This window comes from Vombatus ursinus, unplaced genomic scaffold (genome assembly GCF_900497805.2).
Source record: "Vombatus ursinus unplaced genomic scaffold, bare-nosed wombat genome assembly UNPS02000577.1, whole genome shotgun sequence".
Taxonomy (NCBI): domain Eukaryota; kingdom Metazoa; phylum Chordata; class Mammalia; order Diprotodontia; family Vombatidae; genus Vombatus; species Vombatus ursinus.
This window is the reverse complement of record NW_020940355.1, coordinates 22,347,060-22,371,836: the sequence shown is the minus strand read 5'-3', so window position 1 is coordinate 22,371,836 and position 24,777 is coordinate 22,347,060. Positions and strand designations below refer to the sequence as shown.

Genomic DNA, 24,777 nt, shown 5'->3' with positions numbered 1-24,777 from the left:
TATTGTATATAGCTTTAAAGCAGTGGTATGCTGGTACACATTTAACTATGGGCTCTATCACTATTGTTCTCCATATTTACAGGATATCCTTCAAACTTATTCCAGGACCTTTACAGGCTGGCCCAAATTTGATCCCACTCATACTATGCTCTCTCCTCTGAATTCCAGTATGCAATCTTATAATTTATTATCTGATATTATTAACTAGTTAACATGTCCTGGATATATCTTTTCTCCCTAACTAGATTGTAAGCCCCTCAGAGACAAAGATACCTACTTTATATCCCCCATGTTCCTTATCGTTTTGCCTTTTACTGTGGTGCCCTACAAATATTTTGTCTAAACTAATTCTGATATGTTTTTGGATGGAGCTTTGAGGAAGAAGGAAGGGAGAAAGTATATGGAAAAGATAAATGTGTAATGGGTAATGAGGGGAAATGTTGACTAAGAATGTGGAAAACTACTCTTCTAAATTTTTAGTACAAATAATTGTAAGTGAACAGGAAGAATTCAAAGATAAACTATTATACATGAATTAGACCCACTAACCTAGGTTGGAGGGTAGTATTTTGACTAGGAGTATAACAGTATTTTAGATGATTTTCATTTTCATACAATTATATGACTAACTATATTCTTCCAATTGAATTTGTTTATAGTAAAGCAGAAATGAAAGGCAATTTCTTTATTAAATTATTGTCAGGTCTCCTTACTGTTTGTAACTCCATGATTTTCCATTTGCCTATCCACTCTCTTAAAATTTTTTTGATTTCCTCAGTCATCTGTACTTTAAAATTCCATTTCATTTATAGCTATAGATTTCTTTAATGGATAAATTTAGATTCAGGGGAAAACATTTACAGTCAATCCTCAACTTCCCTGGAGGTAACATTCCAGAAAATGGCGGGAAAGTGAAAAACACAAATGTTGATACATTGAACCTATGGGAAGTAACCACCAAAAACTGTAATCTTTCACTAGAGAGTGCTGAAAATATACTTTTCTGCATACAATTCTTTATAATAAAATGTTAATTATGATAATAGAATAACCATGAAATAATTCATAAAATACAGTACCCAAAATAAAATGGATAACCTGCAAAACATTTTTTTCTTGCTAGCAATTCCCCCGGCCTCTTATGTGAACATCTTATTTTAACAAAAACATTGATTTCTGACAATATTCACTTTTAATACACATAAATCTACAGTATCAAAATTACTCTTTTTTTTTTGCAGATATAACAAATTGTCAGTTCACTCCAAACTTGCAACTGACAGCGGCTCCAGACTTCCTGGCACAAAGGCTATCCAACAGTTTGATTTCCTCACTAAGCCACTTCAATGCATGCTTGGGATTATAGCCCAAATGACTTGTATTATTGTTTGGGCACATAATTGCAACACAGAATTTGAGTTTTAGAGGCAAACAATGAAAATAATGTTGCAAAGGGAACTTTTTATTCTACAATGGTAAGAGTGAACAAGACTAGTGAAGCACCTAGTAGTATACTTCACAAACTTGCATGCATTGCTCTCATTTTTTTAATCCATTGCACAGCACCATGCAGTTGCTGAGGCAAAAGTGAAAATAAAGCTACTAATAAATTATGCAAATACTTGAAGTTGCAGAAGTTAGACATGAGAATGTTGACAATTGACTGTAAATTGAACAAACACCTTTGATTATTGAACAGTTTCTCTTTATTCTTCTAATAACCTTCTTTATCTGTTTTAGCAACTCCCTGTATTCTTCCCCGTGTTCTTTACTTCCTATTTTCTTGTAAGTATCACATTCTTTTTCCTCAGTTCATTATTGATCTGTTTAACCTTTCGGAATTTAGTGGAGCTTCATTTGTCTTTGAGGAAAACATGTTATCTCAATTACCATTTCTTTCTGAGTTATTTGAGGTAGTAGTTTTTGTTTATGTTCTTATCCTCATATGACTTACGATGTGTTCATAAACTCATAGAATGTCAGATAACAATTATGTTACTTGGTAAAATTGATAATGTCAACACTAAGTATCCCCAATACTTTGCATATATATATATATATATATATATATATATATAGTAATGCATTTTGCTTACCATATCAAATCAAATATTGTATCTCTTCTGCCTTAACTCTGTTTAGATTAGTCCACCTGGTCTTACTCAAATTTAGGGAAATAGCATTTTTTTTCTGAAATAGCTAATAAATTATATATTTCGTATGTTGAAGTATCTCTTCATACTGTAGAGCTGTTTAATATACCATTTCTCAAAAGACATCATTAAATGGAAATTGTTTTTAATTGGAAAATCATTATTGTCTCTGTCATTTGGGAAATGTTTCTTAATGCTGAATAATTTCAGATTGATTAGTTAATTTCTTATAGGTTTCCATTTTTCTGGTTTTGACTTACTACTACTCAATTGCAAAGGTATCACAAATTACTGTCATTGATTTTTATATCTTAAACACAGGGCTAAATTTTTCTGCCTTTTTTGTACTAGCTCATTTTTTATTTAAATAGAAATCATGTTTATAGAACTTTTTATATCTCCTAATATGTTAATAGTCAGCCATGTAATTAAATTTTTAGGACATAGTCATATAAGTTTTGGCATGGTTGTAAGTCTTATTGAGAGAACAGTAAACTGATTGTCTTGACTAGAATGTATATTAAGGGAGTTGATCTGGAAAATAAGATTGAAGAAGCCTGGCAGGGTTTTATTCATATAGAATCCTTAGCTCTGAATACTTAGGTAGTAGTTTCACTTTAACGAAGTAGGCATTCACTTCAATATTTCATTTTGAGAATTGACATTAAAATGTTTGAGAGACATTTTCCAAGTAGAATTAGTGATGGTTTGAGTAATGAAATCAGAAAGGTTTTGCAATAATCTAGTCATGGGATGGTGATAACTTCATGTTAGGGTGATGAATATCTCCTGTCTGTGCAGCTCACTTAAACTCAGTGGGCCTCATGTTCTTCATCTGTAAATTAAACATGTTGTACTAAATCGCTTTAAATCTTCTAACCCGTTATGAAGTTGTAAGGGATTCTCGTTTGAGAGGTAAGGCTTCAGATTTCATTTTTATGTATTGTGTTAGTTGAAATTTAATTGTAGAAGATCATTGTATAGGCAGTTAGGAAAGAAGACTGGAAAAAGATTTCAGTTTAGAAATTTGGTGTAGAGATTGCAAACAAATGCAGGCAAGTTTTTTTTGTTTTTGTTTTTTTTTTTAAACAAGTTCATAGTCCCTAGTGTAAACGCGGAAAAAAAAAACAGGAATCAATAAATCAACTATAGAGGATACTTACAATTGGATAATTAGGGGGAAAAAAGGTGGCAGGCCCCAAGTATTGCCAACCAGCTTCATTTTTATTTTAAATGTTGAAAATGATTTTTATAACCTTATGAAGCATTTGATCAGCATATACTCAAACATGGAAATCCCATTCCTGTTTTTTCCTGGAGTTGCTATGGTGGCTTTAGATTTTTCAGGGCAGGTAAAGTAGCTACTTTGAGCATATTTGAGGTGTTTTTGACCTCCAACATTTCTGTCAGTTGATAAATAAACATACATTAAGCCAGACATTAGCCAAGCACTGACGATTAAAAAAAGAGGTAAAAGACAACCCCTTCTTTCAAGGAGCTCACCATCTAATGGAGGAAACAACAAACAAATATAAACAAATAAGCTTATACTGGACAAATAGCAGATCCTTAACACAGGGAAGGTACTAGAATTAAGAGGGCTTGAGAAAGGCTTCCTGTAGAAGGTAGGATTTTAGTCAGGACTAAATTATTTGTCCAACGCATCTAGGACAATGTTGCATTTGTGTCCAGCAAGGGGATGTATTACTATGCTAGTTAAAAAAATTTTTATTTATTTATTTATTTATTTTTGGACAATTGAGGGAAACTAATAGCTGTGATTCTGGATTAGGGGCTGGGAGAATGAAGGTAGTCTACTTTGTTCCTAATAACTAGTTCAAATGTGTTATTGAATAGAGTCGTTGGTTCCTATCAGACAGCCCTGGGCTCAGATCTTCTGTGTGGTCATAGTCTAGTCCCTCATAACTTCGCACTGCTCCAGGCAACTCTCCAAAATTTACAACTTCCACACCTGCATTGATGTGAGTGCCCTACCCTGATGAAGTCTAAACCAAAAACCAAGACCTTACTCTCCTAATGAATTGAAATGCTAACAGGATATTGGTTAATATTTGTAACTAATATGGAAATAAACTAATTTCTACTGTAAGTATAAATTATATACCAGCCACAACACATTAACTGTCAACTTTGCAATATTTTCATAAACTGCTGTATTTTTTAACTGTAACAGCTATTTAAGATGAGGCAAATAGAATGTGAGAAATCTTGTAGTTAGGTCTGCATTGTTCTGTTACATACATGCCCTTTAGATGTATTGTTACATACTTCATATCCATTATCTAAAGGCTCTTGTAAAGTGGGTTGAATATAGGGTATGGGTATAAGGAAAGACACTAAGCCCCAAGTAATGGAAGCCATGGATGATATTTCATAGCACTCTACACATTCTCATTCCACCCTTCCATAAAGCTATCCTTTGCTTCTCAGTATCTACTTTCTGGGCAAGCCTTTAACTATTTTAGTGCTATGTGTGTTTGGAGGAGTCCTATCAAAACACTGGCCCATTTCTTTAGATGTTCACAACAGAATTTATGTTATCAGAACGTTAGAGTAAGCTAAAGATACTAGATTCTCTCTCCTCTTCTTCCCCATCTTTTATCCTTTCTCCTTTTCCCTTCTCATCTTCTCCTTCTAGATATGCTTATCTACCTTAGATCCCATGCCCCTGCCTCTTGTTGCCTTCTATTTTCAGACAGTCATCTCTGTGTCTCCTTGGAGAAACCAGAGGCTAACCTGAAAAAAAGTTCCTCTTTGCCTTGTCAGGAAATTAGGTTGTTGCTATCAAAACCTAGGGTAATTATGACCCTTACTCTACTTATATCTCTTGGTTTGTTTGTTTTCATAAAGAAGCAGCTGGGTGGAATAGTAGTGTGCTCAGCTTGGAGTCAGAAAGAACAGAGTTCAAATTCTGACTCTTAATTTCTCTGAGCTTCCGTTTCCTCATCTGTAAAATGGGGATAATAATAGCACTTACCTCCCAGACAGATTGTGAGGATAAGATGAGGATGTATATAAGGATGAGGTAAGAAGATGTTTAATGGGAAATAATGTTAAATTTTGGGTCACTGTAATTCATGAAGATGGCTATCATTAAATTTAATGACTTGTGGTTAAAAGCAACAGTTAAAATGGATTTTCTCTGTAAATTTGCCGCATTTATTTAGGACATTGGTTTGTGCCTACAAATATAGATTATCCTGATTTAATCACTTTCATTATGTAAACCCACCCTAGTCTCTATTTACAAGTGCTTCTCACTATCTCACAACCCCCCCTCCCCCAACCCCTACCACCCATTCCCCATTCCCCATTCAAAGGTTTTCACAATCTACGTTTACTTGGCTCTAAGTGCCTTTGCCTGCATTGATGATTGGCTAAAAGCAGATCAATAAACACTATCCTTCCTCTTGTAATCTCCTAGTTATCAATGTTTACATCCCTCTTAGTGGAAAGTTTCTTGATTATCCACTTCCAGGAAGCCTAGCTTGAATAAACAAGTTGAGTACAAATTTCTTTCTCTCTTTTCTTTCTTTTTTTTGGGGGGGGGGTGGGGAAGGGCTAGGCAGTGGGGTTAAGTGACTTGACCAGGGTCACACAGCTAGTAAGTGTTAAGTGTCTGAGGGCAGATTTGAGCTCAGGTCCTCCTGATTCCAGGGGCAGTGCTCTATCCCCTACGCCACCTAGCTGCCCCTGGGTACAAGTTTCAGCACTGTTCTTTTTTATATGCTGCTGATTCCCTGCCTTAGCCATAGTGAGTGCTGTTTTCTGTGGATCAAGTAAGTGACCTTCAGTAAAACTTTATTCCCTATCCATTCAATAACCATACTACCCTGAATGTGTGTGATGTAGAAGTTCTAATTGTCAAATATAATTAGTACTTGGAAACATTTCTGCACCTAGGCATTTGCCAATAAATGTGTGGTGCTCTGAGGTATTTTTATATATATATGTAGGTGTGTTTGTATGTATGTATGTACACTTTGGAAAATTCAACGCAAGATCGTAACGTATAGATTTAACACTGACTACTAAACTGTATTCTGGTAATATGCAACAGATAGGAATGGATCAAGTAGCTTTGTTTTTTAATTTAAGTTTTGCAAAATGCTTCAATTACATCACCTCCTGTTATTCTCAGAACAGCCTTTATGTACTACTATAATCTCATTTTACAAGTGAAGAAATTTATGCTTAGAAAGCTCATCCAGCCAGTAGGTGTATGAGATGAGATCAGTAAGGAAAATCCTTGGGTCCACTCCACTCCAGGTCCCTGTTTCTCTTAGAATCAACCGTATGATAGATGGGAGAGGATTTTAAAAAAAAGAATATGTCTTGAAGAGAAATTCTTATTTGTGTGGACAGTAAGAGGTAGAGAATGGAGACAGTCTCTATTTTATTTCAGTTCTATTAGGTTTCCACACTGCTGCTTCATGGCAGGTTAACCAAATTACTTTTATATGTAGGTATAGAATTTAGGTTTCCTAGTTGAATCCTAAAAATTAGACCTTAAATCGAATCAAATCTCACTTTACCAAAAGTTCAGAGATTCATGTGTCTCCCAAGATCTGATCTGGTGAAAATATTAATACAAAGAAGTTTTTGCTTCTACTCATAACCTAAACTACTTGGGGATGTGGAAATTCACCCCTTTTACAACCGAATTTTACTTGTACTTGGATCTCTGAATTGATAGAAGCTGTGAATAAAGCTTCTGTCATTCCTCCACCTAGTATATGATCTTGATGACTGTTGCTATGAGAAAGAATTTCAATTCCTCCAATGTCATTCGGTCACATTTTGCCTCAGTATAACCAAGAATCTTATTTTCCCTGGATATGTCGAAGGGGGTGTGAGGAGCTTATCTGAGGTTGGCCTTTTTTAAGGGGTCAAGCAAGCTTCCATGTGATTTGATAATAATGACTAGGTACTCCAACCTCTTCCCATCCATTTAATTCCCTTACTCTAGAATTCATTGTTTTTTTGTGTGTGTGTTTTTTTTTTTTGCAAGTCAGGGTTAAGTGACTTGCCCAGGGTGTCACAGCTAGTAAATGTCGAGTGTCTGAGGCAGTATTTGAACTCAGGTCCTCCTAACTCCAGGGCTGGTGCTCTATCTACTGTGCCAACTAGCTTGCCCCTTCTTTTTGTTCCTTTTAACAGTTCCTACTTAAAAGTCAATTTGTATGATATCTTCAGGGATGTTGTATTAATTAGATTAGATATATTAGTTCTAAGTGTCAGTTTATTTCCTTGACTGTAGTTTAGACTTTTTAAAATTTGAGTCAGTGAAGATGGAAACATTGCTATTGCAGAGCTTTCAGAGTCGCATGTAATGAGCAATTTTTGTAGGTCAGGACAATTACTCATTAATATACGGTATTAAATATATATAGGAAAATATATCTTAATCTCAATAGATGATTGGGAGAAACTGGTCAGTTTATAGAAAAATAATTTAATATGTTATAATGGTTGCTGCTAATATTGAAAGTTTAAAGATACTCTAGGATTGTCTAAATTACTAAAAGTATTGATTAAAAAATGTTTCTCCTCAATGAACTTAATCCACAAAAAGTAATCCTGATAAAGTTATTAGATGTTGGATAGCATTCAATGAGCATGAATAATTGCTCTTGAAGTGTAATAACACTTATAAGTATAAATAAGAGAAGTGATAATTTTGAACAAGTTATTTTAAAAATTCAAGTAAAACCTTTCCAATTTCAATCTAAAGAAATCAATGGTCCAAATAATCAAAATATGTGTTTAATGGGAAGTTGTGTTCAGTTTGGTCACTTATAATGTATAAAGATAGCTATCATTAAATTTAATGACTTGTGGTTAAATAATCTTAAACTGCAACATACTCAAAGAAATTCTGATTAAACCTGTTAGAAATAGAGCCCCTTGGACCTCCCTCAGCAGGGTTGGGAAGTTAGTCCAGGCAAGCCCATTGTTTTCCCAGTTGCAGTGCCAAGTGGAGTCCTTCCTTTCTTTCCTTCTTTCTTCCTTTCTATTGCGGTTAAGTGACTTGCCCAGGGTCACATAGCTAGTAAGGACTCAATCTCAATATCAATAACAACACTAAGTCAAGAGTGAAAGAATTTATTATGATGCTTGCAAGAAGCTAGTGCACCCCCTGGTGGGAGAGGCACACCACACAGAAGGGAGAGCTGCTTTTATGCTGATCCTGCTTCTCACATCAAAACTGGGTAGGATTGGTCCTAGTCCTTCCAGGTTGCAATCTTCCTTACACACCCATCTCATGTTGCTCCTTGACATGTCACCCCACCTGGATCATGTGTCCCGTGTTCAAAAATGGTAGCAATCGCCCCCTTCGGGGTGTGTCATTTAATATTCAGTATGCTTATTAAGCAAGCGTGTGTGCATTTGTTTCCATTATATTTCCTAAATACATTGAATTCTATTTTATAGCTCCACCAGCAGTGTGTTAACATGTCACAATTGCTACAGTCCCACTAGATTTTAAAGTTTTCATCTTACTGTTTTTTAGTTTGATAGACATAATGCTGTATCTGAGATACTTGATTTTGTATTTCTCTAATTATAAGGGTTTTAAAACTTGTCCATGTGATTGTGTCTCTTCTTTGAAGAATGGCATGTTAACATTCTCGAAGTTATAGTTCTACAATTATAGAAATCAAAGAATCATTCTACTCAAATAAAATTTCTGTTGATTCTGTGTAGATTCTGAATTGTCAGCTATTTGTTTAAAAAAAAGTGAAAGTGATAAATTTTTCGCTAATGTAAGCCAAACTAAGAGGATAAATAGTGAAAAAGGAAACTAACAATGAACAGACATATAAAAACAACTCATCCAATTTACCAATAAAAGTGATTCTTCTATATAAAAGAAATATTTGTCTGTCTTCAAAAATAAAAAAATACAAATTGATGGTATAGTCTAGATAAACCAGTATCAAAAATTGAGCAGACTTTGAGCTCTCTCCAGAGGATCAGATTAATTCACAAGCAAATTCCAATAGACATTTAAAGGAGATATTATTCTTGAACTTTTTTTCAAAAATAGACCAAGTACTTTACCTAGTTCTTATGAGGGAAGCATGTTCCTGATCCCTAAACTGGGGAGTGATAATCATAAAAATTTCAAGTTTGCATTTTTATTTCCTTATGAAATCCCTGCAAATATTTTGAATATCATTTAACTCGTATTTCTTGTTGTTGTTTTAAACTGAAAAGATAAATGCCTTGCCCCCAAGTCCCTTAAATGTCATAGTTTTGAATCAATGCCTTTTTTTCACTATATTTCCAGGGCTTTTTAAACTATACTGTGCTGCCTAAAGATGACAAAGAAGGCAAACTTGAGACTAGTGTCATGAAGGAACATTGATGAAAGTATTAAATGATTTATTGGCTATCAAGAAGCCAATTAAACAAGAGTTAGATAAATAATTCACATGAATATCCGCTCAAGAACAACATGGAATGTTGAGAAAAAATGAGCAATTAAAAAAAAAAAAAAGCCTGACCAGAATTTTAAAAGTAGATCCGTTTAACAAATAGTCAAATTCTAAAACTAAATACGTGTTTGTATATGATATGCCCCAAGGAAAAAATAATAATAAATAAATTATTCTACAGAAGTCTTTGGGATGGGGCAGGTAGGTAGCACAGTGAATAGAGCACCGGCCCTGGAGTCAAGAACCTGATTTGAACCTGAGTTCAAATCCAGCCTCAGACGTATAACACTCACTAGCTGTGTGACTTTGGCCAAGTCACTTAACGCCAGTTGCCTCACCCCCAAACAAATTATTGGGGAAACAGTTTGACCAAAAAATCTGGAATAGACTGGTATTTTATGCCATATATTACTATAAATTTTAAGTGATTCAAGAATGGATGCTGGAGAGGGAGTGTGAGTTCATAGTTGACTGTGACTTAATTTAAGTCTGGCTTGTTGTAAGTTTTGACACGGTCATGCAGTATGTATGCCCATGTCAGAATAACAGCTTACACTAATAGCTTATACGTTTTCTTGAGAAGCGTAATATAAAGGGGCAGCTAGGTGGTGCAGTCGATAGAGCACCAGCCCTGGATTCAGGAGGACCTGGGTTCAAATCTGGCCTCAGACACATAACACTTACTAACTGTGTGACCCTGGGCAAGTCACTTAACTCCATTGCCTAGCCAAAAAAAAAAAGAGAAACATAATATAAATAAGATTATCAGCATTAATAGAATCATAGAACATAGGATCCTGGATCTATAGCTGGAGGGATGTTGGAGACCTTTAATACCAAACCTAAGCTCTCTGCTACCTCCTTCCCAAACACACAAAGCCCAGGTTTTACCTTTATTTTTATATTGAAAATATAAATGTATCTGGTATAAGCTAGTGTTTATTTTGTACCTGCTATGTGACAGGCACTGCTTAGCATTAGAACTATAACAACAAGCGTGAAATGGAGGATTTAACATTCTAAGAGGAGACCAAACCTGTGTGTGTGTATGTGATATTTTCAAAATGAATAGGAAAACACAATATTGGGAGGCAGTGAATTAGAAGCTTGGGTGATGGAGAGGGATTGATCAGGAAAGCTTTTAAATAGTTGGCTTTGAGCTGAGTCATGAAGAAACCGAAGAAGGTATGTGTTTCTCTGAAGTATAACAGCACATAAACGAGTATGACTGGATTGGAGAGTGTGGGGAAGAGACCTTGTTTTAAAGAGATTTAAATGTCAAGTAAAGGATTTTGTATTTGATCCCGAAAGGTAATAGAGAGCAGTCGCACTTTATTGAATTGGGAAATGATGTGATCAGATTTTTACTTGAGGAAAACTACTTCAGTCAGTATTAGGGGAAAGTTTTGAGGAAGAGAGACCAAGTAAGAGACTATTATAATATTCCAGATGAGAGATACGAAGGCCTCAACTAAGTTGATGGCTGCATAAGTGAAAAATACAAGATACGTTTTGGAGATAGTAATAATAGGATTTGGTAGTAAATTTATATCATTCTGTCTTTCGCTAATGATTTAAACTTTTATTATATCTATATTTTGGATTTGCTTAGAAGAGCATGCAGAAGCAATGAAACAAAATTACTCATACTAATCAGGAACCATACTTCAGCGTAATTGATAATCCATAGGTCATTTTTGCTCTGGGCTACTTTTTTGTTCTGGAAAAGTTATTAAAATGACATTAGCACTGATTTCATTTAAAAGAAATATTTTTACATAAGTTGTCAGGGAGTCTGATTCTCCCACTCCTCCACTTTCCACATAAAGTATTATTCTTAAAACTTATTGCAGTTTTCTTCACTTAGAATTCAGTCACCTAAAGCGTTATGTAATAGTGCATAGAGCACTGGACTTGGGAATCAGAAAAACCTCCTTCAAATCCCACTTTAGTCACGTATTAGTTTGGTGACCCTGGGCAAGTTTCCTTGTGTTAATGAAGAGGTGATACTTGATAATCTTTAAGATCCTTTCTACCTCTAAATCTATAAATCTGTGATCTCTTGAGGAATAAACATTTTGCACATGGCTTTACAACAGTTCAAATAATTCACAAAATGTTTACTAAACATTTTCTATGTACGGGACCCTGCACTACATACTGGGCATCCAGTGATTAAAAACAAAACAATTTGTGCTCTCAATTTTTACATGTTAAAACTATTGTAGCTGGTACTTGTGAACAGGTAATTTCTAGATAATAATGTCATATAATTATTCACTAATTAAGAATTCATCGTAGTTCCAGCATAGTATTTTTCAAACATTACTAATGACTTTGAAAACAAGGCCTCAAAAAATTAAGTGGAACTGAAGCCTCAAGAATGCTTACCCATGGTCACTCAGTCACTTTGTGGGAGAACTAGGACTTTAATCAGATGCTCTAATTCCTAGGCCAGTGTATCCTGTAGTAAGGGGTCAGAAGTCATTAGCTAGAGATGAAGCCAACACTGCTCTGGTGTCTAGATGAGTTCAAAGGTAATGGCAGGACCATGGATAGCTCTGTGTGAGCTGGTAATAAGAGAAAATCTTGGCATGCTGAGGGGTTTTTTTAATCCCTGCATATACTCTACAGCTTACAAAAGACTTATGCACACAAACAGCTGTGCTTGGTGAGCTCACTTCCCTGCCAGTACATAAACAGCCCTGCAACCTCCATGACCACTAATGTATTGACAAAATGAATAACAACCACAGAATTTTATGGGATTTTTGTAATCTGAAGTAGAAGGTTTGATAAACAGAAGCTACTCTGGGGCACATGCCTATCCTATGCATATATTTTTCACTTCACCTGAAATAAGAGTTCTTAGCAATCATCTGGTTTAATCTCTTCATTTAACTAGTGAGGCCCAGAAAGGTTTAAAAAAATTTTTTGGAGGCGGGGAGGACTTGTGTCGAGTCATTCTGGTAGAAGGTATTAGATCCAGGGTTAAGCCTCATGTCTTCCAAATTTAAATATTCTACTGATGCCCCACTGTCTCCCTTTTCTGGTCTTACTATTTCTACTCCCTTCTCTCCCACCATACCCCCACTGCAAATCAAAATAAAAGCCCTACCTTTAACAACTAAGTGTAGTCAAAGAAATTCATAGGCTGTGTCACAAAATCTGTTTTACTCTGCACCTTTCCTCTATTACCTTGCTTCCAAGATGTTCTGGATTGTGTTGATCCCAGTTCTTAAATCTCTTTACACTATTGTAGAAGAATACGTTGTTCTCCTCTCTGCCCACTTTGTTTCATATAGGTTTTCCCTCCTTTCCCTGAATCCATTTGTTTCATCACCGTATGGTAATATTCCATTCTATTAATGTACCATAGTTTTTTCATCCATTCCCCAGTTGACAAATACCATCTTTAATGTGGGTCCCTTCCTGTGCGTGCGTGTGTGTGTGTGTGTGTGTGTGTGTTGTTTGTTTTTGCTTTTATTGTTTTGTTAAAACTTCTTGGTTTTAGTATCTGGTAATGGTATTTTGTGGTCAAATGTGCACACTCTAGTGACAGCTGTTTTCTAGAATGCTTGGATTGGTACCTGTCCTCCCAGAGTTACTCTTAACAAATGCAATTTTCTTTTTTCTTTGCTCATCTGATTATTGTGAGGTGGAATTTTGGATTTTTGTTAATTTTCATTTGTCTTTCTATTAGTGATCTGAAACGTTTTTTCCATTGGTTGTTAATAGCTCACCTTTCTTTTTTGAACTGACTCTTCATATTGTTTGACCATTTTATTTTGGGGATCATTTCTTAATATTATGTAGTTATCAATTTCCTATATACTCTAGGCAATGTATCTATTTGAATTTATTATAGCATATGGTAATACAGTATTTTTTAAAGCATGACTTGTCAGACATCATTCCAGTTTTCCCAACAGGTTTTTTTTTTTCTTTCCAGTATTGAGTTGTTAAATGGCTTGTTTGATGTCCTTGGGTTTATCAAACACTAGTACAGCCACAAATGTTCAATTTCTTCTGGGTTTTAGGTACCTCCCCTGGTTCATGGGTTTTGGGGGGGAGATGGGAGTGCAGGTTAACTAATAGGGCAACTTTCTCCCCCTCATCTATTTTTTTCATTACTTCTCTTGAGAGTTTTGACTTTTTTTACTTAGATAAGTCATTCATTTTTCCAATTTCATATATAGCCTTTGCTAGTTTTGATTATTATGATACTTCATCTGTAAAAATAGTTTAGGTAACATTTTTATTATTGATATAGCCTGACTGAGCAATTAATGTTTCTCCAGTATTTAAAGTCTGTCTTTATTTCCATAAAAACTGTTTTTTAGTTTTGTTCAAATAATTTCTCAGTGTGTCTACGTAGATTTTTTTTCTCTCTTAATGTTTGGTTTCATTAGTATGGAGAAAGGCTGGTTTTTGTAGGATTATTTCCTATCCTGTTACTGATTGAAATAATTATTTAATTTTCTATGTAAGGTCTAGGACACTTTAAACCATAATCTTATTTGCAAAGTGGTATAATTTCATTTGTTCTTTGCTTATGCTTATTCCTTCAGTTTCTTTTTCTCCTCTTACTGCTATAACTAATATTTTTAGAACTATATAGTGGCAGTGGACATCCTTGCTTTACTCTGGATGTTATTCTAAAGGCCTCCAGCTATTGTCCGTTACAGATACTGCTAGCTCTTTGTTTTAGGTAGATGATATTTACCATACTTAGAATAGGTTCATTTATTCCTATGGTTTTTAATGTTTATTTACCCTAAAGGAAAATTACATTTTTTTTCCTGTGTATTGTTATATTTATGTGATTATTGCTTTTGTTATTTGTGTCTGTTACATTTGTAGTTTTCCTGATATTGAATCTAGTCATTCCTCATATAAATCCAACCTTATCGTGGGATATAATTTTTCATACATATATACATAAAACATAGTCTCTTTGCTGATATTTTATTTAGTGCTTTTTGATCAGTATCATCAGAGATACTAACCTATAGTTATTATTCTCTACTTTTTTCTAGCTATCAGGTTAATATTTGTCTTATAAGGAATTTAGCAGGTTTCCTAATTTTTCCTATTTTTGCAAATGAATTAGTATTTAAGTAATATAGAAATTGTTTTCAGTTTTGACAATGTGGTTTTCTTTTTTCCTATTTATATTTGCTAACAACTAGCTCCTAGTTTCATTGAATTTTTTTGTTTTAGATTTTGTTGATCTCTTGATTTTCAGAAGTTACTTTCTTGTTTTCAATTTGAATTTTTAATTAGTTGCTTTTTTAGTCATTTTAGTTGCAAGCTGAATTCCTATATCTGTTCTTTTATTCTTTTGCTAATAAATGTTTAGACATATAATTTCCCCCTTAAGGTTGTTTTTGCTTCATCTTAAAATGGTTTGATATGTTGTCTCGTTGCCATTTTGATAAAAATGATTTATTTTGTTTGTACTTTGATCCTCTGGTTAAGTTAGTTTTCAATTTGTACCATTTATTTTTTAATCCTTTTCATCAGTTATCCTTTTAATTTGTTTTCTAATTTGTTGTGGTCAGTAAAGGATGTGTTTAATATTCCTACTTTTTTACTTTTGCTTTCAAGTTTTATATGCCTAGTCACAACATGATTTTTGTCAAGGTACCAGGGACAGCCATGAAAATATGTATAGTATACTCCAATAGAGATCTGTCATATCAAACTTTCCTAACATTTTCTTCAGGTCCTTAACTTCTTTATTGTTAGATTTGTCCAGGTTTGTAAGGAGCAACAGTGAGATCCCCAAGTATTATAATTTTTCAGTCTTTCCCCCAATAATATAATATTTTAAATGTCTACATACTATGTCATTTACTACACATAAATAAATTGCTGAATTTGTATCTTTCCTGTGGTAACTAATTTTGCAATGAACACTTAGGGCAGACATAGCTGTCTCATCAGGTTGGCATGAAGGCCTGAGGTACTTATTGAGAATGAAATTAGGTGGTTGAAGGGACACAAAAAGCAAAGGTCCACAAGAAAATAATCTTTCAAAAGTAAATCATTAATTTCTTCCCCTAAAGTTTGAGACCTAATCCTTTTTTTGGCTAGGCAGTCAGTTTTCGGTTTAAGTGAGTTGCCCAGGGTCACACAATTAGTGAGTGTTATGCGTCTGAGGCTGGATTTGAACTCAGGTCCTCCTGACTTCAGGACCAGTGCTCTATCCGCTGTGCCACCAACCTGCACCCTTGAAACCTAATTCTTAAAGATAATATATTTTAAATTCAAAATGACAGATCGTTTAAGTAAGAGATAGATTTATAAAACTTAAACTATCTAGAATTGATAATTATATACATGTGTGTCACATTTTCTATTGAAGAACATAAGTTTTTTGAGATCATTTGAGATGAGTTAAATTGTATAAAAATCTTTGATATTCAAATACTAGCCTTCTGTTTACCTATACCAATCCAAAAAAAAAAAAGATTTTCATTGATAGAGGCATGTTTTGCACCTCCAACAACTAATGAACACAATTGATTATTAATAAGAGCCAAAAATAGAAAAGTTACCATTTATATACCTTTATTTTATCTATACAGCTATACACAGGATTACTTGAGTATACCTCAGGTTTTCTATGAATCCATTATTTTATCCATGTGGATATTTCCTCAGCAAACCATTAATACCTCATCCTGTCCAGCTCTTTGCCATATCCTTCCATGTAAATCCTCTGTACTATCATATAAGATTACTTAATAGTTTTAACCATAGAGATAACTTCAATCAGGAAACTTTGAACATTGATCATTCATAGCAAGTCAAATAAAAAACAAATATAGATATATGTTAACCTATTTAATTTTTCATTCTCACTGAGAAAGGGATGCACAGCGTGCAACAGGAAGAGAAAAGCAAATAGTAGAGAGGGGAAATAATTTTATGAAGACCCTTGTTATAATTTTTTTTTAATGGACAGGGAACTGTGTAGAAGACTCTGAGCAGCTTTTGTAGCTCCCCCAATTTTACATTAGTATGAGGAGTTTATCAGAATAACTTAGTAACCGTGGAAGGCAGGCAGAGTTTGGCCTTGATGGACATGAGGACAAGAGAAGAGAATCATGATCAAAGAAGAGGTCGTTGTAGAAGGAGCAGTAAATATCTAAGGAAATAAAGACCTAGTGGCCATTCTGTTTGGTCTGGTGGTCTCGTGGTACATGAGAGTACTATCCAGGATTGAGTTTTACTTAACTGTAAGACAACTTCATCATTTCTGACAGGTAGTGCTTTTTTTTTTTTTTTTTTAACTAATTCAGAATAGGTTTTTTGTTCTTTTATTTAGGATAAAGTGACCAAAAGTATATACTCTGAAAGCAAATGCTATGGTTGAAGATCACTTGACAAAAATATGAATAGTTCTCAACATGGTATAAAAGATTGTGTGAGAAAGTTGATTCATCATGTAAACCCTATGCTTGGGTTTTAAGCAGTTCTTAATGAAGCTTCTGCTGAGAATCATGAGTCAAACATTAGGAAGAACTTTAGAAAATCAACTGCAAAGTGTATTCTTCTTCTTATTATCAGTATATAGGCTTTGTAAACAAAACATCCTAGTATGAATTCTTAAAATAATGAGGGACATACCTGCTCCACAGCCATGTGATCAGGCGACAAAAGCAACGAGAAGCCACCTCTGTTAAAGTGATATTTTCAGTGTTGCTGGAGAATGCAGATGTTGATGGCAGTAATTTTTTTTTAAAGAAGAAAAATTTGAATTATCCCTGTTTCTTCATATTACCTTATACTTTGCCATTTTCAAAGCACCTTCAAATCAAGGATTATTATAACAATAAAATGAGGTGAAATGGGTAAATTAGGTCTAATTGTCCCTTTCTAAATGAGAAAATAGGAAGAAGCATTGAAACAACTAAAACAATATGAATGGAAATGCTAAAATGATGTGACCAATTCTGTATATAAATGTCCAAGCTTGGCCCCAAAGAAGAGGGAGTGCGTGTGCGCACATACACACACACACACACACACACACACACACACACACACACACACCTCCCTTCTTTTTTTTGCAGTGCTGGCTTGGTAGGTAGGTATTGAGGTACATTCAGAAATCAAGGTGAAGGGGCAGCTAAGTGGCACAATGGATAGAGCACTGGCTCTGGAGTCAGGAGGACCTGAGTTCAAATCCACCCTCAGACACTTGACACTTACTAGTGTTGTGACCCTGGGCAGGTCACTTATAACCCTTGAATGCCTTGCAAAAAAAAAAAATCAGTTCTTCCTGGCTCCTAAATCTTGGCTGCTAGATGGCGCAGTGGATAGAGCACTGGCCCTAGATTCAGGAGGACCTGAGTTCAAATCTGGCCTCAGATATATAACACTTACTAGAGCTGTGTGACCCTGGACAAGTCACTTAACCCCATTGCCTAGCGCCCCCTCCCCCAAAAAAAACTCAAAGTGATATAAAAATAAGGTCAGTTAAAATTAGGAACAGGTTGTGACTTGCCTGCAATCATAGTAAAGGGTTAAAGTGGCCCAGGTTCCTTGGTTCTTGATCCAGTCTCTTTCTCTTTAACATCCTGTGTCTTTTATAGAACTTGCTAAAATCAAGTGTTACATATTCATTTTCCTTTACAATTAAAAAGTCAAATTTATCTACCTATTTGAGCAACTTAATATTTTTTATATTGAATTGAAGGTAATTGAATAGAAAGAAGGAAAGAAAATAGAATGACTTGAGCAGTGTGGAGTAGTGGAAGTCTTGTGGAAGAGAAAATGTCTCATATAGTGGTGATCCTTAAAGGACTTCTTATACTATTTAGTCAGTAGATGAACCTACATAGTTACTAGGTATGCTTATTTTTATTTTTATTTTTATTGTTTTTTAAACCACAGCAGTACATAAAGCAAAGAAAGCCCTCTGTAGTGAGATTTTGGGAGAGCTCGTGACATCTTAATAGCTAGTGGATCCAACTTAGTCCCACAAGTAGGAAGGAAGAGAGAAATCAACATTTATTAAGAGCCTCCTCTATACCAGGCACTGTGCTAAGCACTTTACAAATATTTCATTTGATCCTCACAACAATGGTGGGAGGTAGGTGCTACTATTATCCACATTTTACAGAAGGGGAAGCCAGATTAAGTGTTTATGGCTGCAATTGATCTCAGGTCTTACTGTTTCCTGGCTTTGCATACTATCTGCTGAGCCATTTCCCTGCATTTAGGCCTTATCTAGTAATTTCCCTCTCAATCATTTTCTGTTTATCCTGTGTGTAGTTGGTACATATTTGTGTGCTTGTTGTCTTCCCCCATTAAAACGCCACCTAGTTGCCTGGGGATAGTATTGAAAATGAATACCACAAGTACCCAAGTAATGCTCTAAAAATACACCAAAATTAATCATAAAAAAGAAACCAACGAGAATAAGCTATAAACTCTTATATCCAGTCCAGGACTATAGTCTTATAGAACCACCCAGCAGGGATGAGTGGTCTATGTGGCAAAATTTGACTTGGGTTTCAACCACTCCCATGGCAAGATAGGTTTAGATCAGGGCACAGCCCAGCTTTCAATTAACTCAGACCTGAACAAAGGAACAAAGCAGAAGGCAGGAATTAGTTTTGGCCACTGAATTCAGAATCAGGCTGGGCCTATTCAGACTATCCCGGAGTATAATAACAGGACTAGCAGTGTGCCTGGAGGTAATGAAGTAAGAGATTTAAAAAAAAAAAATAGAACATAGAGGTAATTACAAATGACAGTGAATTTCCCTCTTTAGTGATAATGGATACATAAGAAACCCTCTGAAAATTAGCCAAAAAAGAAAAGTACTCCATGAGACTACAAGGAATACTTATTTTTTTTTTTTAACAAAAAAAGGAAAGAAAAAAATGTAAGATATGATATTAGAAACAGTCAACATGGAAAACAGATTATGAACAAAGTTGGATTGTGAAAAAAGTTGGATACCGTATTTCATGAAATCATAAACTAATACCACCCCTACCTTTTAGAACCAGAGTTCAAAATGAGATTAAAAGGATTCTGCTTATCTACTGAAACTGAAAAATAAACTTCTCAACAACATGATAGCCAAAATCCAGAGCTTCTAGGTAAGGAAGAAAAATACTATAGGCAGCCCCCAAAAAAGTCTATAAACCAAGGAACTGCATTCAGCGTCACACAAAACTTGGTAGCTACTTCTTTTTAGGAGAGGAGAGCTTGGAATATGACAATTCGAAAGCTATACAATAAAGGCTTACTACCCAGAATAATTTGTTCCACAAAACTGAGTATAACCCTAGTGGGCAGGAGGGATGATTTTCCTTAAATGAAATTGAGCATATCCAAACATTTCTGATTTAAAAGGTTAAAATTTGAGTGGACACTTCGAAATGGAAACACGGAAAATAAGAAAAACATAGAAAGATACACAATTTGATCATTTGGAATGGACCCAGGAGGAATTGGTTTTTGTCGCTTAATGCGTCCTTATCCCTGTAGCTGGGGTCTTTATTAAATTATTAGGATTAAATGTTCTATTAAATGCTAGGATACTGGATACATTTATTTTTGTATATTGTGTAGCTAATATTTCCTAATGATAATTATTTCTCTTAAACCAGTAGCAAATTGTTTTCAGAACTACTGCTTTCTAGTAACATTTTGAAATTTGATACTTCTTTAGGAAGATTTTACAGAGGATAGTAAATTACTAGGTGATACTCTTCTTAAACACCGTGAGAAGTAGTAGAATCAAAACAGCTTGGAAAGGTACTAGACCTTTCCAAGCATATTTATAAATGGAAAAGATTTGGTCAGATTTCCATGAGGAAATCTCCCTCAAAGGAGTGGAACTTATCACCTCTGAACATGAGCTAGTAGAAATGTTACTTTAAAAAAAAAGAAGAAGAAGAAGAAGAAAACTGGGTTACTCTAATTATACACATGGAAGGTTCTTGCTGGAAGTAACACAATTTTCAACATACTGAGAAATTGATTCCTAAGATATATGAAAAAAAATGATATTAAACACTTTAAAAATTATGCATATTTTCACAATCAAGAATTTACTATATACTATATACATGTCTCTGTTTCATGCCTTTCCTGATACTAATGAGCCTCTTGTCTTTAAACAACAATTTTTTCTCACAGGCATATCAAAATTATATAAGATTCCTGCAATATGTGACCATAATTTTATTCAGTTCTCTGATTACAAATACTACAAAGAGCATGAAACAGAAACATAAGCTTATTTGTGGTATATGCTGCTGTGAGAAAGGAAGGCTTTTACAGAGTGAAAAATAGAAGAGTTTTCTTAGACACCATGAGGTATTATTCTGTTACAAATGACGTTAAGTTGTAGCATAATATAAAAAAGTGTTTAGAATTAGAGAAATTATCAGGTAAATTTATACCAGGTCAGTGTTTAATAAACACAAAACCACAGATTACTAAAAGAGAGGAAGTCTATATTCTAAAACATTCTAAACAAACTAAAAGAGAGGAAGTCTGTATTCTAAAACATTCTAAAACTACACATTTGTTACAAGGCTTTTGTTTTTTTTCCCCCAATACTGAGGAGATAGAAGGAAAAAAAATTTTTTGTTAGTTGGAAAAGATAAAATTAACTTAAAAGTACAACAAAGCAGTGAAGATCACAGAGAACATACTATACATCCCCCTTGATCTGTAAAATGTAGATTATAAAAGTATCTACCTCCCAACCTTGTCTTGAGGCTCAAATGAGATAATAAATGTATAAAGCGCTTTGGAAACCTTGCATTGCTCTGTAAATGTTAACTGCTGTTATTGCCATCTTAAACTGGGTACCATAGAACCCTGCAAATGGATCCTCAGCCTAAATGTAACAGGTCATATCATGCCAACTGGGAGAGTATGAAAGAGTGTATACTTAGGTTCTTCCAAATTTATTGTTAAGAAGGTGTTTCTTAATAAGTTAAAAGAGATCATAGGGAAAAAAGTAGACAATTTAGATTATACAAAATGTGAATACTTTTGCATGACCAAAATGCGTGCAGAAATCATTGGGGGCAAAGTTCTCAAACTTCTCTCTGAATTCAACTCAGAACTGAGTTAAAAAAAAATCTGATATCCAAGAGAAGTCACATGATGGTAGTAGATTGGTAGCTTCCAGTCCAGGAAGTCCACATTCAAGAGCCACTTTCTGAGGCTTACCCAGTGTGTGTGACACACTGTTGAAGCCACTTAACTCTTAGTGCTGTAAGCATCTCCCAGAGTTTCAGAAAACATATCCATCTATATCGATACAAAGTTTACTCACCCTTGAGTTTGTTATACAAATGAAATATTAAATACATTGCCTGTTATCCGAGAAGTAAGAGAATTCAAACTAAGATCAAGAGCTGTTGTATTTGTTCTATTTTTTTTGTTGTTATCTTTATTTTTTCAAGAGCTATTGTAGATAAATAATCTAAAGAGGAAATGCTAATGATCAAACAATATGTGGAAAAAATTCTTCAAATCTCTGGAGTGATAGATAACATGGAAATGTTGATGATAGAGAACATGTAAATTTAGCAACTCTTTTACCTCATATATAGTAAATTCACAAAGATAACTGAATAGTCAGTGTAAGAAAGATTGTGATAGATGGGGTCAAAATGACCACATTCTTTGTAATAGTGACAAGGGGAGCAAGAGAAATTAGTGTCCTTCAGTAGGAGAACAGTTAAGTAATTTGTGATGTATTAACATAATAAAAATTATTTCATTACAAGTAATGTGTTAAATTCAGAGAAACATAGGAAGACTATTAATTGTTAGAGTAAACAAACAGAACCAAGAGAACAATGACCATATAATATAAATGAAATCATGTTTAAGAGACATCTCAACTTGAACTAATAGTAATAGTTTTTATTCCAAAGAACAGCAAATGGTAACTCAAGTTCCTTCTATTAGTAGGGAGATAGAGGACTGTAGGTATACAATGTATATGAGTTGTCTGGCTTTCTTCGTTTTTCACTGTTTATTTTTATAAGGAAAGATATATTTTTAATGGAGAATAGCAATAAATGGGATAATAAGTATTGGGGGGGCATAGAAGAAGTATTTGTTTTGTTCTGTTTTATCCTTAATTGAAATATTCAGTGGGAAAAATGCCTGGGAACGTAGGTGGGCTCAATTCAATGAAAGCAAAGAACTAGTAGATAACTTCATATCAGGATGTCTCTCAAAGAAACCCCTAGCACTTGGGTGTGAGCCTCTGTGAGCATTTGAACAGGAATACAATGAGAAGACTAGGATTCCATCTGTACCAGTGGAAGGTAGTACACATATCCACGAGGTTATAAATCCCCAGAATACTTTTTACATAGTCCTTTAATGTTTGCACGACTTTTGAATATGTTATCTCATTTTGATCCTTAAAACAACCTTATGACATAGGTACTGTAGATATTATCTACTTTTTTCCGACTGAGGAAACAGATTCAGAGAGATTTCAATTCACCCATAGTATTACAGCTAGTTATTGTTAGAGACATATTTATCAATCACAGTCATCCAGTGAAGTACACTGTCTTGAAAGTTATTGAACTGCTGGGTAAACATTTTTCAGTGTAGTTTAGAAGGTATTTTTGCATCAGGAGAAAGATCAGTTTGGGTAACACAAGGACCTTTTCCACTGTTCCATAAATTAAAAGTGTTCATAAATAAATATGGTATTTCTTCCCTTTTGTTACTTCTCACAGCTAGCTAGGATGATTTCTCTTCAGAAGTCCCTTTCCTTTTTAACTTAGATCTCAAATTTTGTTTTTCCTTTTTTTTTGGTTGTTTTTGGTTTGTTTTGTTTTTATGCAAATGTATTTCCTTATTTTACTTAAGAAAAGGAAAATAATGAAGTGAATTTCCTTTTGTTTAATGTCTTGTACTTTGAGTCTTTACCATATTTTCTAAGAAAGCATAGGTTTTAAACATTGAAACAAGGATTTTAAATAATTAATTTTTATTTTAATTTATTCTAAGACTTTAATGTGTTGAGAACTTTTAAGTAAATAATCACTTTTTAAATGAAGTCAAACATGAATCTCAAATGTTGGATGTCATCGAATACTTACTAATTTTAAAAACATTGCAGGTACCTCTGCCCTTATGGATACATTAGCAGCCAATGGAACAGCCAACCTACAAACATCTGTTACAGCAGTAACAGCCAGTAAAAGAAGGTTTATTGAAGACAGAAGAGACCAGCCTTTTGACAAAAGACTGCGTTTTAGTGTGAGACAAACTGAAAGTGCTTACAGATACAGAGACATTGTGGTTAGAAAGCAGGATGGCTTCACCCATATCTTATTATCAACAAAATCATCAGAAAATAATTCTTTAAACCCAGAGGTGAGTTTTCCTTTTATGGGGTCTGATTTTTCAATCTATTATCCAGCATCTTCTTGTCTTCCCTCTTTGCCCTTCTTAGTCATTTCATCTGAGGATAGTCAGCAAGTTTTTAGTAGTAAGCTTTTTTCGTTATCTTCTGTCTTGGTCAAGTTTATTTGTGGGGAATAAGGAAGATGTGAAATGAAATGGAGAGATCATTTATCTATGTCTTAGCTGTTCAGTGTTTGGGCTTGGTATTGTTAAGATGCCTTTTGGCTACTGTAACTGCACTTTCAGTTCTTGAAGACAGCAAGATGATTAATGCCAACATTTCCTGCAAGCTAAACTTAAGATTTGAAAAGGGGGGAAAAAACCAGTTCAGTGATGCCAACTAACACCAAGTATATAGCATCCCCACCTTTTGTACCCCAACTCTGCAGTGAATGAAGGGAGGTGCATCTACTCCTCTCTGCACTGGAACCAGTTTATTTCCTTTTATTGTTCCTTCATTCAAATTATTTTAGACACATGTGTTGTTTTTCTACTTCTTCATTTTCAGTTCATATGAGTTTTCCCTTTTTCTGAATTTTTCATTTTCATCATTTTCAATTACAGCACCCAATAAAATTCACATGCCACAATTTGTTTAGACTTTCTAGTCACTTGTTACTTATTTTGTTTCTAGTTATTTTCTTTAGTACAAAAAAAGTTGCTACAATGAATATTTTTTGCATATATGTATATATGGGACTTTTGTGTTTCTGTCTTCCTTGTGGAATATGTGC

General features: G+C 34.4%; 1 protein-coding gene across 1 annotated transcript in view; it reads left to right on the top strand.

The window, feature by feature from the left end:
- The window catches only part of CDYL (chromodomain Y like), a 157,136-nt gene that overhangs the window by 114,205 nt on the left and 18,154 nt on the right, over positions 1–24,777 (top strand). Inside the window, exon 3 of the mRNA XM_027839026.1 lies at positions 23,757–24,013. Coding sequence (XP_027694827.1) covers positions 23,757–24,013 — 257 coding nt within the window. The remainder of the gene's footprint in view (positions 1–23,756; positions 24,014–24,777) is intronic.